General features: G+C 42.4%; 1 protein-coding gene across 5 annotated transcripts in view; it reads left to right on the top strand.

The window, feature by feature from the left end:
- The window catches only part of LOC140191307 (cullin-9), a 332,978-nt gene that overhangs the window by 297,766 nt on the left and 20,783 nt on the right, over positions 1–14,429 (top strand). For all 5 annotated transcript variants that reach the window (XM_072248616.1, XM_072248607.1, XM_072248588.1 and 2 more), the window contains 5 exons: positions 3,921–4,014; positions 4,897–4,971; positions 5,492–5,602; positions 10,385–10,502; positions 12,026–12,159. In XM_072248616.1, the coding sequence (XP_072104717.1) occupies positions 3,921–4,014; positions 4,897–4,971; positions 5,492–5,602; positions 10,385–10,502; positions 12,026–12,159 (532 nt within the window). The remainder of the gene's footprint in view (positions 1–3,920; positions 4,015–4,896; positions 4,972–5,491; positions 5,603–10,384; positions 10,503–12,025; positions 12,160–14,429) is intronic.

The raw sequence follows: 14,429 nt of genomic DNA on the forward strand, positions 1-14,429 counted from the left end.
TGATGTGTTAACTGTTCATTCCTTTCTGTGGATGCTGCCTGGTCTACTGAGTTCCTCCAGCATTTTATGTATGTTATTATCGTAATTAGCTCTCCCCCAGTTAAATACTTTCCCATATTGCCCGCTCCTGCCCTTGTCCAATGCTACGCTAAAGATCAGCGATTTGTGGTCGCCATCTCTGAAATGCTCTCATACTGAAAGATCTATTACCCGATCAGGTTCATAGCCTAGTACTAGAGCCAGAATGGCTCTCCTCTAGTTGGCCTGTCTACATACTGTGTCAGGAATCATTCCTGGATTCACCTTACAAATTCTCTTTTATCTGAATCTTTTGCACTAAGGTGGTGCCAAACAATATTAGGGAAGTTGAAGTCAACCATGACATGTTTTTTTTTTCACTTTAAGAAAATTTGCCAATATTTCTGCTCCTCAATGTCCCTGTAGCTATTGGGGGCTTGTAGAATACTCACAATAGACTGATGGTTCACTTCCCATTTCTGACTTCCACCCATACTGACTCGGTGGACAATCCCTTTATGACATCCTCCCTTTCAGCAGCTGTGACACTATCCCTGATTAGCAATGCCACCCTGACTTCCTTTATGTCCCTCCCTATCCCTTTTGAAATATCTAAACCCCAGAACATCGTAACTGATCCTGCCCTTGTGATAACCAAGTCTCTGTCATGGCCACAACTTTGTTATTCCATATACATGTACAACTGCATTTTGTTCCATGCCTCTCAGTTCATCATCCTTGTTTTTTATATTTCTTGAATTAAACCCATCCAACTGGCTATATTTATGCCAATCCTCTGCCTGTCCTTCCTCACTGTACATTGTTTCTCTGCTTGTGTTGTCTCTGATTAACTGGACTCTGAAAACGCAAACTGATTACTTTATTTACTTGTGCACTAGGAGAACAACATGGCCCCTGTCACCACACTGGTCTGAAGTTTGAACAAGAATGTCATTTTTATACAGAAATTAGTTAGAGAATAGAGATATTGACCAGTTATAAGCTTGTGTATGTTCAGATTCCTTATTTGCATTACTAATTATCATTCAAGCTATGATAATACAGGTATTAATAGCTAATAGAATCCCCATTAAAGGCCAGTAATTCTTCAGATTTAGTAAAGTAACTGACCAATAAAGTGTCACCCTAGAATCCTTCATTTGCATTTTTGTCATGGCTGTGCAAAGGGAAGCTATGTTCTTCAAAGATCTTTCTTCAAAGGCCTTTCTTGCTTGGATTGACTGTGCACTATCTGTAAGCTAACCTTGCCTGGACATTACCTTAACCCTTGCCTTCCTGCATCCTCCATAATTGTATTTACCTTGGGACCAACTGCTTCATCATTTCACCTAATACTCTTGATTCCCGTCCCCCTGTGAACCTCATTTAAATCCTCCCTGACAGCTCTAGCAAATGTACCCATAGTGATATTGGTCCCTCTCGAGTTCGTGTGTAACCTGTCCCTTTTTTACATGACATTACCTTCCCCAGAAGATATCTCAATGATTCACAAATCTGAGACCCTGCCCCATGCACCATCTCTTCAGCCATGCGTTGTCTGCCATATCATATTCTTCTCTTCACTGGCGTGTGGCACAGGCAGCAACTTAGAGATTACTGCCCTTGAGATCCTACTTTTTAACTTCTTTCCTAACTCCCTGGATTCACTTTTCAGAACCTCATCCCTTTTCCACACTATGTTGTTAGCATCGATGTGTACCACAGCCTCTGGTTGCTTACCCTTTTCCTTAAGAATACTGGGAACTTGATCCAAGATGTCTCTGACCCTGGCACCTGGAAGACAACATACCAGTCAAGAGTATCATTCTCAACCACAGAATCTGCTATCTGTTTTCTTAACCAATAAAGCCCCCTGGCACTACTGCTCTCCTCTTCTCCCCCTTTCAGACAGCGCCAAAGACCTGGATATTGCAGCTTTCCCTGGTCGGTCGTGTTCCCCCAAAGGTATCCAAAGTGGAATTCTTGTTATTGAGAGGAACAGGTGTAGGGATATCCTGCACTGGCTGTTTATTGTCTTTTGATCTCCAGATGGCCATCCAGCTATCAGCCTCCTGCAACTTAAGTGTAACTGCCTCCCTGTATCTCCTGTCTAACAATCTCTCAGTCTCCGAATAATCCAGATTTCATTCAGCTTCAGTTCCTTATTGTGGTTTGCAAGGAACTACAGCCAGAAGCATTTCTCACAGATATAGTGTGTTGGACATTGGTGGACTCCCTGACTTCCCACATCATGCAAGAGGAACATCATTCCCACAACTCTACCTGTGCAATAAGAAGAAAGAGACCAGAGCCTTAGCTTAACCTCTGCTCATTCAACCATACACATGTATACAGCTAAACAAAACATTGTTCCTCTGAAGCAAATGCAGGGCATTCAGACAGGGTGTACATGTGTGTTGGGTGGCAGAAGGGTGTGAAGAAATCTTAATAGCCCAGGAGACTGAGCTGTTACCTGGCTTGACAGTTCTAGTACTTATGCTGTATAACTTCTGCCTGATGGCAGGAGGTCAAAGAAATTGCAGGAAGAATGGGAGAGGTCTTTGACAATGCTGGAGGCAAGTGCCGTATGCAGCATTTCTGATGTATGTCCTGAATGGGGTGTGGTGGAGGGGAGAGAGACATCGATGATGTCTTCAGGAGTCCTCCCTGTCTGTTGCTCTGCCTCTTCTTGCCAAAGCCTCTGGGTCCCACTCTGAACAGTGAACCTTCCTCACACAGTGGTCACTTCACAATGGCTGCTTCACTTGTGTTTACATTCTTTTTATTGGCAGCTGCTCAATTAGCCATCTTGCTAATTAATGAGACTTGCTCTTTAACTCCTTTCTGTTGTTCCACAGTTGTAAAGTGAAACTCAACAGCAATGAGACTTGCTCTTTTAAATCCTTTTTGCTCCCACTCCTGTAAAGGAAAGAACACTTCACATATTACAACTTCTAAAAAAAATTCTTTCTGATTTTTCCTTGTATTATTTCAAGCAGTAGAAGTGTGAAGTGACTGGTAGAGAATCTGTAAACAAAGCAGAGCGATGTTCTGTGGAACCTATCAGAATACGTCTGTAGTAGGATGTCCCTATCGTTAAACCACCTTTGTTGTGGTTTATAATTCCAGTATTTAATTTGCTTTAGTATTTTTGACCTCTCTTCAATGCCATACTTGAAAGTGTTTTCTATCACATTAATGCACTGCACTCTGCTACCATAGCCAAATGCAGTTAATCTCAGACACTTGATAGCCAGCCCCTAGTAGCACCAGCAGCTTTAAGTGACACACATCTCCATTGCCACTTTAGCATTCAGACATATTTGGATTATATCAGCAAATATATTGTTATATCTAATTTAAAATGGTATGGTATTAAACAAGGTATTTTCTCAGGATCAGAGTGCTTGCAGTCCAATAGATAGGCAGAGACAAGTTCCTTTCTCTGTTTTTGACTTTTGTCCAGTTGGCTTTTCTAATGGCCCCAGATCTTGTGTTCACTTTTGAAGCAGCAATCTTTTCAGGAGATGAGTTGCAATCCTTGATATTTGAGTGAATCCAGGGGAAGATCCTTAAGGGATGGTCATTTGGAAATGGAACCAGCTGTATAGAGGACAGGCAGGGATTTACTGAGATGAATGGCCTTGTGCTGTAATGAATCTGCAAAACTGATGTATCCCACCAAGGGGGTGGGCAGTTAAATAATCAATGCTTGAAACACAGGCTGTGAAGAGTGGGTTGCCACTTTTGGTTGCTTGAAAGTGAATGAGTCTGAATTAAAATAATTGGATATAATAGGGAATTCTAATAGGGAGGTCAGTAAGAACTGTGATATAATGGGGGTTAGTCGTTAAATTATTAAGGTGAGTTCTTTTGGACCTGATTATCTGTTTCTCTTGCAGCATGACATGTGCCAAGTGTAATCATGGATTTTGCTGGCGATGCCTAAAGCCATGGAAACCAACTCACAAAGATTACTATAACTGCTCAGCTATGGTGAGATCAAACTTCATCACCAAAATCTTTAAAATCATAGTAACACATTCATTTTCCTTGGCTGTGAATGAATGTATAGGGTTGGGGATAGTGGTGAGTACATGTAGCCTTTCTGAATGTTGCAGGCCTTATGGTTGAGTACTACCAAAATAGCTGCCATCTTGATAAACATGTCATAATATCAAGTTATTTTTATTTCCTAATTTTCTCCCCTGTTGTTTTTTTATCTTAGTACAGCTGCTTCCACCCTTCAGGTATCTGGTACTTGGCCTTTTTGAGTGTTCAACAACAGAGGGTACCTGTGCCGATAATTAGGTGTGGACTGCTGGTCAGTCAGTCATTCCTTGCTAAGCCCAAAAGCCAGAGTAACTGAGGTCACTGCAGAGCTGCAAATTAATTATGTTTAATCTATGCTACTGAATACAGAACCTTGCAAATAAGCCATCAAAAAGAGTTAGTGGGAGATAATTGGATAGCCTGTTTAAATAGGACAGTCTGCTATTCACTATACAGTCAGGTTTTTAAAATAAACTATTTCAAGTTGGCAAATTTTTGCTTACATTGTGTTTCTAGAAGGCAATGTACCAAGCAGATTTAAGTCTCCACTGCTCTAGTGAGAACCAGCAGGATAATATACACTGTCTATCTGTTATAACCTTGTTTACATTGAGAAATGCTACCATGGTCCTAGGCATTACCCAAAGCTGGCAAAAATGAAAGGGAAGATGAGGTACATCAGTTGAAGCATGCACAGGTTGAAACCTATTAATTGTAAGAAGTAGGAAAGAGGAATTTTCAGTAACATGTTAACTTAGAACTGGCACAGTTATCTACTGTAGGTCTATTCCTAAAGCATGATGTGAAATATTTGTAATTCCACAGGTCAGTAAAGCAGCACGGCAAGAGAAACGGTTTCATGATTATAATGAGAGGTGCACTTTTCACCACCAGGCACGGGTGAGTATGTTCTGCTTGTATTCCAGTCCTAAGATAAAACTTCTGATGTGATTAACTATATCTTTGGGGAAGCTGGTTCTAGAGAAAATGGTTTTGGAGATTAGAGGTGGTTCCAAACCCATCTAAAAATCCCATGCATGATTTTTGGCATCAAACTTAAAGAAAATGCAGTGAAATTTCCCTCACCATCAGGTGAATCCTCATCTCTCCCAAAGAAACCAATTCCTCTGTGACTTCCTGGTTCATTCTTCCATTTCCACCAACCACTTCCCCTCTCACCTTCTGATGTAGCTATTAGATATGCAACATCTATCCTTTCATGTCTTCCCTTTCCACCATCTGGAAACCCAAGCAGTTTCCAAGTCACTGTCTGGAAAGGCTTGGCTGGTCATTGATTACCTACCTGTTTGAGACAATTTCATACTCAGTTTGTCTGTCCACATTAAGAAAGTCACGTTATTTAACTGGAAATTTTCTAGATGAACAGTAATTTCAAAATAGTATTTGTTTTTCATTCCAGGACTTTGCTAAGAATTTGGAAGCAAAGGTTTCTGCAGTTAATGAAGCTTTACAAATGAAGTCATTGACATTCGTTATTGATGCGTGTAAGATGCTTGCTCAGGCAAGGAAGGTGAGAGCAGAGGTCACACTTAACTGTTGTCTTCATTTCATACATAGTGATGAGAGTTAAAAGACTATGGATTGCCTGACACGGTATCCTGACCTAATATGAGTCCAGGCACTGTGCCCCAAATCCCAGTCAGGTCCCAGGCACTGCGCCGTAATCCACGGTCGGGTCCCTGGCTGTACCCCCACCCAGATGCATCATGTGCACTATATCTCACTATAGAATGGGTCCTTGAATCTCATCTCAGTGAGAACTGGTCTGAGAAGCTCTTGGGACTGGTTTCAGGCATTGAAGGATCATGTGTGAGAATGGGAGGCAGTGAAATGAGAAGTCTCCTTGCTTGTGAGTTTAACTTTGGAGGATTGAGTGGGAGCAGGAGGCAGTGAAAAGAGCAAGTTCTGTTGCATATGAGTTTTGATTTGAAGCAAGAGTGAGATCTATGTAAGTGTGAGAAGCAATAAAAAAAGCAAGTATCAAGGCTTCTGGGTTTCTCAGGTCAATAAAAAGAAGTTAGGTTTAAGTAGAGAGGCATTGTGTGAGTGGACAGGGTTAGAGTGGAGGAGCTGAGGCTTTGGCTCAAGAGGATTCAGTGAGAAGAGGTGGAGGGTAGGTGAGTTTCTGTTAAGATTCTTTCTTTGTTGCACAGGTAGAGAAAGATTCAAAGGTACATTTATTATCAAAGTAGGTACGCAGTATACAACTCTGAGATTTGTCTTCTCCAGATAGCCGTGAATCAAAGAAAACCAGAGAAGCCATTCAAAGAAAAACATAAATCCCCACCCCCCTCTGCACAAAAATTCCCAAATTTCTCAAATGGCAACATAATCATTAACCTCCTCCGCCCTGCACAAAAAAAGCAAATTCCCCAAATGGCTATATGATTATCGACCCCCCCCCCCATACACATACATACACACATACACACACACACCACACTCACACACACACACACCACACACACACACACACACACACACACACACACACCCACCATGCAACTGGCAATAAGATCAAACCCCAAACCACACCCCCTCTCAAAATAAACTAACAAACTGTGCCAAGCGGCAACAAGAAAGAATGGGCAAAAATACAGAATATAAAAACATAAAACAGACAGTGTCCAATTTGAACTAAAGAGTCCACAGTCCAATCCATAAATCGCAGAACTTCAGTAACATCCTCCAATAGCATCGGGGAACACAGTGGCCTTCCCTCAGGAGCAGCGAGCGAGAGATCTGTCACACACAGGCACCTTATCCAGCAGCAGCCCGCCTTCTGCATTCACCTTAGTGTTTCAATCTTCCTTGGTGCTTAAATCGGCAAGAAATGGAGAAGGTAATGGGCTTCTGCCCCATCTCTAAGCTTCTTCACCTAGAGGCTGCTCACCTCCTGGAATTTTCTCGGAATCAGCAAAACACTAGATCACTCAATCTGTAAATTGCAGGCTCAAACAGTAGCAGAAACACATAAAAAGATGTAAAAGAAGTGAAATAGACAGTTTCATAGAGCAGCAAGAATGGAACCCAGGGCAATGGTGTGCTCTTCTTGCGTGATGTGGGAAGTCAAGGTAACCTCCAGTGTCCTGATGACTATACCTGCGAGAATTACATCCGGCTATGGGTCTTTACAAACCATGTTAGGGAGCTGAAGCTGGATGACTATGAATGAGAGCTTGATAAATAGGAACTACAGGGAACCAGTTACACCTAAATTGCAGGAGGCAGGTCACTGGGTGACTCAGGAGGGGGAAAAGGAAGTGCAGATTATCCCTGGGTTATTTCCTATAATTACAGAGTTTCCATTTGGATACTGTTACAGGGTGGGTGGGGGGGGGGGGGAGTGGAGACGATCTACCAGGGAAAGCCCAGGTTTCTAGCATTGAGACTGGCTCAGGAGGGATGTGAAAAGGAGCGTGGTAGTGATAGAGGATTCAGTAATTAGAAAACTGGCAGGAGATTCTGTGGACATAAAGAGACTCCTGTATGGGACTCTACCTTCCGGGTGCCAGAATCAGAAACATTTCGGATAAGCTCCACAGCACTTTTAAGGGGGAGGAAGACCAGCCAGAAGTCTTGGTGCATATTGTTATCAACAATGTAGCTGGGAAAAGGGATGTGGTCCTGAAGAGCTAGAAGGGAAGCTTAAAAAGCAGGATGTCAAGGAGAGGGATATTGGGATTGATGCCTGTGCCACCCTCCAGTGTGGAGAAGAATCAGGCAGATAAATGTGTGGATGAAGAACTGGTAGGCTCTACCAGGTAGAGGGAAGGGTTTCAGATTTGTTGATCATGGGGATCTCTTCTGGGAAAGGTACGACCTGAATGAAAGGGATGGGTGCACCTGAACTCGAGAGAGATCAATGTCCTTGTGCCCAGTGTGCTAGAGTTGTTGGGGAAGATTCAAATTAGGTTGGCAGGATTATGGAAACTGTGATAGTTCAGATGATGAAGCAGTTTGTGTAAAGGTAAATGCAATGTGTAGAGAGACTGTGAGGAAAGATGGGCAGTGGATGGGGCATAAATGCAGTCAGTTAGATAGGTGTAAGACATGTCTCTGCCCCTCTGACCCGTTCCGTCAGAGAGTGTCTTGTTGACCCTCACAAGGAAGGTCCCGATGGAGTACCTGGTAAGGCTCTGAAAACCTGGCGGGAGTATTCAAGGACATTTTCAACCTCTCGCTGCTACGGGCGGAAGTTCCCACTTCCTTCAAAAAGGCAACAATTATGCCAGTGCCTAAGAAGATTAATGTGAGCTGCCTTAATTACTATGGCCCAGTAGCACTCACATTGACAGTGATGAAATGCTTTGAGATATTGATCATAACTAGAATGAACTTCTGCCTCAGCAAGGACCTGGACCCATTGCAATTTGCCTGTTGCCACAATAGGTCAACGGCAGATGCAATCTCAATGGCTCTTCACATGGCTTTAGACCACCTGGACAACACAAACATCTATGTCCGGATGCTGTTCATGGACCGTAGCTCAGCATTTAATACCATCATTCCCACAACCCTGATTGCGAAATTGCAGAACCTGGGCTTATGTACCTCCCTCTGCAATTGGATCCTTGCCTTCCTATCCGGAAGACCACAGTCTATGGGAATTGGTGATAACATATCCTCCTCACTGAGAATCAACACTGGTGCACCCCAGGGGTGTGTGCTTAGCCCACTGCTCTACTCTCTATACCCATCACTGTGTGGCTACGTATAGCTCAAATACCAACTATAGATTTGTTGATGATACAACCATTGTTTGTAGAATCTCAGGTGGTGACGAGAGGGTGTACAGGAGTGAGATATGCCAACTGGTGGAATGGTGCCGCAGCAACAACCTGTTTGAAGAGATTTGGCATGTGGACAAATACACTCAAAAACTTCTATAGTTGTACCATGGAGAGCATTCTGACAGGCTGCATCAATGTCTGGTATGGAGGGGCTACTTCAGAGGACCGAAAGAAGCTGCAGAAGGTTGTAAATCTAGTCAGCTCCATCTTGGATACTAGCCTACAAAGTACCCAGAACGTCTGTAGGGAGTGGTGTCTAAGAAAGGCAGCGTCCATTATTAAGGACCTCCAGCACCCTGGGCATGCCCTTTTCTCACTGTTGCCATCAGGTAGGAAGTACAGAAGCCAGAAGGCACACACTCAGTGATTCAGGAGCAGCTTCTTCCCCCTGCCATCCAATTCCTAAATGGACGTTGAACCCTTGGACACTACCTCGCTTTTTTAATATGTAGTATTTTTGTTTTTTGAACAATATTTTAATCTATTCAATATACATATACTGTAAATTGATTTGTTATTTATTATTATTATTATTTTGTTTTTTCTTCTATATTATATATTGCTGCTAAGTTAACAAATTTCACGTCACATGCTAGTGATGATAAACCTGATTCTGATTCCTGTTACTTATCTCAGCACCAGCTGTTATTCAGTCTAAGACAAAGCTCTCTTCTCCCTTGTACCAAGAATATGCCCCTTTTATACCCTTCAAAGTGTCTTACACTGGCACTTTTCCATGCACTTGGTACCTGCACAATGACTTTGCCTTCCCATGAAAAACATGTTTTTCACAATTTTCCACAGTTATGGTTGTAGACTTGTACACCCTTAACTTTCTCAAAGCATTGCTGTGGGTTGGTTCTGTCATACCTTTTCAAAACAATCACATTCCAAGAAAACACCATTTTGTTTTACAGACTTCCATTTTATTTTAGCATATGCCAAGGAGGAATCACATTTAACTTTTTCCTTACAGCTTTACTGTTCCATGTACTATAACTGGTATTAATTCCAAACAAAGTATTATATCTGGTAACACACAAAACACTGGAGGAACTTAGCAGGCCATGCAGCATCTATGGAGAGGAAGGGTTGGCCCGAAATGTTGACTGTTTGTTGCTGTCCTTTGATGCTGCCTGACCTGCTGAGTTCCTCCAGCGCTTTGTGTGCGTTGCTTTAAATTTCCAGCATCTGGAGAACCTCTGGTATCTGGTACTGGTCCCAGACCCTGTTTTTGTCCTGGTACAGATTCTGGGCAGTTGGACCCAGATGTAGTATTCTTCACCTCATGCCTTGCCCAGGGTCAGATGTGTTAGACTATGCCCCAGGTCACTGTGTAGTCTTAACCTTGCTTCCTCACTCTTACATTTCCAGAGTGGAAGGGTTTTGTTAGGAGAGCTTTATGAAGCCGGTTTCAGTGAAGGTAACTTATTGTTTTAAGATGGTTATTATCTTTTTGTGGTGCTGTTAGCTCAGTATTGATTATCTGATTTTATTAGGTATTGGCCTATTCTTGTGTGTATAGTTACTATAATCAGGACACAGAAAAGATGGATATAATGGAACAGCAGACAGAGAACTTGGAGCTACATACAAATGCCCTGCAGATCCTGCTTGGTGAGTTGAAATTTGGCACTCGAAGTTTGTTAGTTTTGTTTAAATTTACAAAGAAAGGAAAGCAATTTACAGTCACTGAAAATATCTCATTTTAAAATGAAAAGTGGTATATTTGTTGGGAACTTAATTTGTGGGCATGTGGCCAAGTGGTTAAGGCGTTCGTCTAGTGATCTGAAGGTTGCTAGTACGAGCCTCAGCTGTGGCAGGGTGTTTGTGTCCTTGAGCAAGGCACTTAATCACACATTGCTCTAGTGTCTATGCAAGGAGTGGCGACCCACACAGACTTCCAATCTGTGCCTTGTAAGGCATGAAAATGCCCGACGCAGGCTTCTAATGGTCTGAGTCAACGTTACCTCCTAATTAGAGAATCAAAATAGGGAATTCAAAAGCTTAAAAATTACATCAGACCAAATACAAGGTTCATGCCTCCAAACCAAGATGCCCCCATGTGTAAATAATTGCGGTTCCAGTACAGCCATAATCATAATAGGGAGAACTTATTTATTATTTTATTTTTATACATTTTTTTCTTCTTCTATATTATGTATTGCATTGAACTTCTGCTACTAAGTTAGCAAATTTCACGACACATGTCGATTTTAATAAACCTGATTCTGATTCTGAGAACTCTCAGCAAGTAGCTCTATGGCTTTACCCTTCTCTATCTTTGTAAACTCCTCCAGCCTCAGAGTAACCTAAAGTGAGGTACAGTACATGGGATTCTGTAAAATCATAAAATCATAAAATCACAAGTTGTCACTCTTTTTCCCAGGGTAGGAGTCCATACTTAGAGGATAGAGGTTTAGGTTGAGAAAGGAAAGAGTTGAATGGGACTGGAGAGGATAGTAGGTAAGCGACTTTGTCAGGATGGACAAGATGGGTCACGCGGCCTATTTCTGTGCTTTATAACTCAATGACTATACAGTCCTGTGCTTTACCATTGTGGTTGTTAGTGAATGAAATCTAAGCTGTTGATCAAACTGCAACTGGATTCAATTAAATAAGTAAATAAATTTTGGACTAAAGAGTTCGATAACAATAATGACCATGGAAATTGGATTGCTGTGAAAACCCATTTGGATCAGTTTTGTCCTTGAGGAGAAGCTCTCCGCTGTCCCTGTAGTTGCCTACTCCGAAGTAAGAGCTTCCAGACCCGTATCTGGATTACCTTCTGCTGCTGTATGAATTAGCCAAGGAAGCACTTAGCTCAAGGACTGTTAGGTAGAGGCATTATATCCTGACCTGGTTACGTCCCATGCTAAATTAAGTCCCTTCATTTCACACTCTTGTCTTACCTTGGTTTTCATCTTACTTTGTGATTGAGTTGACAAGGCTAAAACTCTAGGCCAACTGCTTCACAAAGCTTAAAAAATGTTTTAGTCATCTGGCCCAATTCATCCTTGTATTCAATTTTATTTGTTAATGCCCCTGTGAAGCACTCTGCAGCATTTTACCCTGTGAAATAGTGACTGAAATTGTGAAGAGTCTGGTATCTTTTTGAAGCATCACTTTGTCTTTCTTAGAGGAGACCCTTTTGCAGTGCACAGACCTGGCTTCTTGCATTCGTCTTCTTAAACCAGAGCACTTGAACACGGGACTTGAACTGATCCGCAGGATACAAGAGAGACTGCTTGCTATCCTCCAGCACTCAACACAGGTAATTAAAACTGCAGTAAAGCAGCAGTACACATACAGGGATGTTCGGATGTGAAACTTAACCTTAAAATATTGCTTATGGAAATGAAATGTGTTTCCCTGCCCTCGCTGACTTTTCAAATCAGGCAGGAAAGTTTAACAGGTGCTCTCCCTACACTTAACTAGCTGATATTCAAAAGTGAACTCTTCCTTGGATTAATAGTAAAAACAGAAAACGCTGGAAAAAATTGGGAGTTTCTATGAAAAGGCATACAGAGATGATGTTACAATCGAATACCCTTCATTAAGATCTGGAAATAGAGAAAACAAGTTAGTTGTAAATTGCCAGGTAGGTGGGGGACAAGTGGAAGGGATAAAAAGATATTTTACTGGGTGAGGATAGGGTTGCTTTGGGGTAAAAACTGTGTTAAAGCTGTCTAGTTGATCGATTAATGAGGGTAATGTGAGAGAGAGAGAGAGAGAGAGAGTGCATAAACGTAAATACATGTGATGAGAGCAGCTAGCAAGAAAAAACCCAAAGGAATGTAAAAGCTGTGAAATACAGAGCTGTGGGGAATGCCAAGAAGATCAGACCATACCTGCTAGAGAGAGAAATACTAAAACAGCTGACCTTCAACAGAGCTGGTCAGTTCCGATACAAACTGAGAAAGCAAGTTAACTGAAGTTAGTGAGCTCAATAATATGCAGACGAATAGCTTGTCAAGTATTAGAGCCAATAAAAAGAAAGATGTAAGTGGAGCGGCTGTTGTGTGAGTGGATAATGTTAAAGTGGGCTGGCTTTGGTTTAAAAGGCTTGGACAAATGCAGATGCAGGCTCTAAGTAAGTTACCAGTAATTTTTTTTTCTGTTAGTACATAGCTAGTGTGCTGATAGTGGGTCCAGAGTTCCTTGTGTGAGATGTGCGAACTTTGGGAGACCTCCAGTCTCCCTGATAACTACAGAAAGAAGGTTCTGTCAACAAGAATGAGATTCCTGGATAGGTTGTTGCCTCCCCAGTGTCAGGGTCAGGGTCATCTCGGATCAATCTACAGCATCCTTGTACTGGGAGGGTAAGCAGCCAGAGATTCACATTAGTTCCAGTGACATGGGTAGGAGGGGTGACAAGGTCCTCCAAAGTGAATTCAGGGAGTTAGGTGCTAAATTGGAGGACATGACCTCCAGTGTTGAGATCTCAGGATTGCTATGCATGCCAAGTGCTAGTAGGCCAAAAATAGGAAGATCAGTTTAACGTGTGGTTAAAGAGTTGTGCAGGAGGGAGGGCTTTAGGTTTTTGGATCATTGGGCTCTCTTCCAGGGAAGGTGGGAGTTGTACAGAAAGTTAGTTTGTACCTGAATTGGAGGGGCACTAATATCCTTGCAGAAAGATTTGTACTGCATGGTGGTGGTGGTGGTGGGGGGGGGGGTGGCGGCTAAACTAGAGTTGCAAGGCGATGAGAACCAGTGCCAGACCAGATAGTGGAGTAGTTATGGAGAAAGACGTAGATCAGGAATCAAAAGGTTGAGCATGGCGGTACGAATATTCTGAGCTGTGTATATTTCACTGCAAGAAGTTATTGTAGGGAAGGTGGATGAACTTGGGGCATGGATCAACATGTGGAATTGTGACAATTGTACCCATTAGTGAGACTTGGTTGCAGGGAGGGCAGGACTGACAGCTCAGTGTTCCAGGGTTCCATTGTTTTAGATGTGATAGAGTGGGAGGGATTAAAGAAGGAGGGGTGGTGTTACTAGTCGGAAAATGTCATGTCAATACTCAGTCAGGACAGACTGGAGAGGCTTTTCTAGTGAGGCTTTATGGGTAGAACAAGAATGTATTACCAAGTTAAAGGGATTATGTTACAAATCGCCCAAAAATCTGCAGGGTTTAGAGGAGGAAATTTGTAGAGAGATCACAGACTGTTGTAAGAAACATAAGGTTGTGGTAGTAGGCAATTTTAACTTTCCACATATTAACTCAGAGTTCCATACTGTAAAAGGGCTGGATGGGAAATAGGTTGTCAAATGTATTCAGGAAAGTTTCCGTAATCAGTACATAGACATCCTAACTAGAGAGATCTCCTGTTAGGGAATGAGACAGGGCAGGTCAACACTCACAACACGCTGGAGGAATTCAGCAGGTTGGGCGGCATCCGTGGAAACGATCAGTCAACGTTTCAGGCCAGAACCCTCCATCAGGACTGAAGAGGAGGGGGCAGGGGTCCTATAAATAAGGTGAGGGGAGGGTGGGAAGGAGAAGGCTGGTAGGTTCCAGGTGAAAAACCAGTAAGGGGA

The sequence above is a fragment of the Mobula birostris genome, chromosome 2, assembly GCF_030028105.1.
Source record: "Mobula birostris isolate sMobBir1 chromosome 2, sMobBir1.hap1, whole genome shotgun sequence".
Classification (NCBI taxonomy): Eukaryota; Metazoa; Chordata; class Chondrichthyes; order Myliobatiformes; family Myliobatidae; genus Mobula; species Mobula birostris.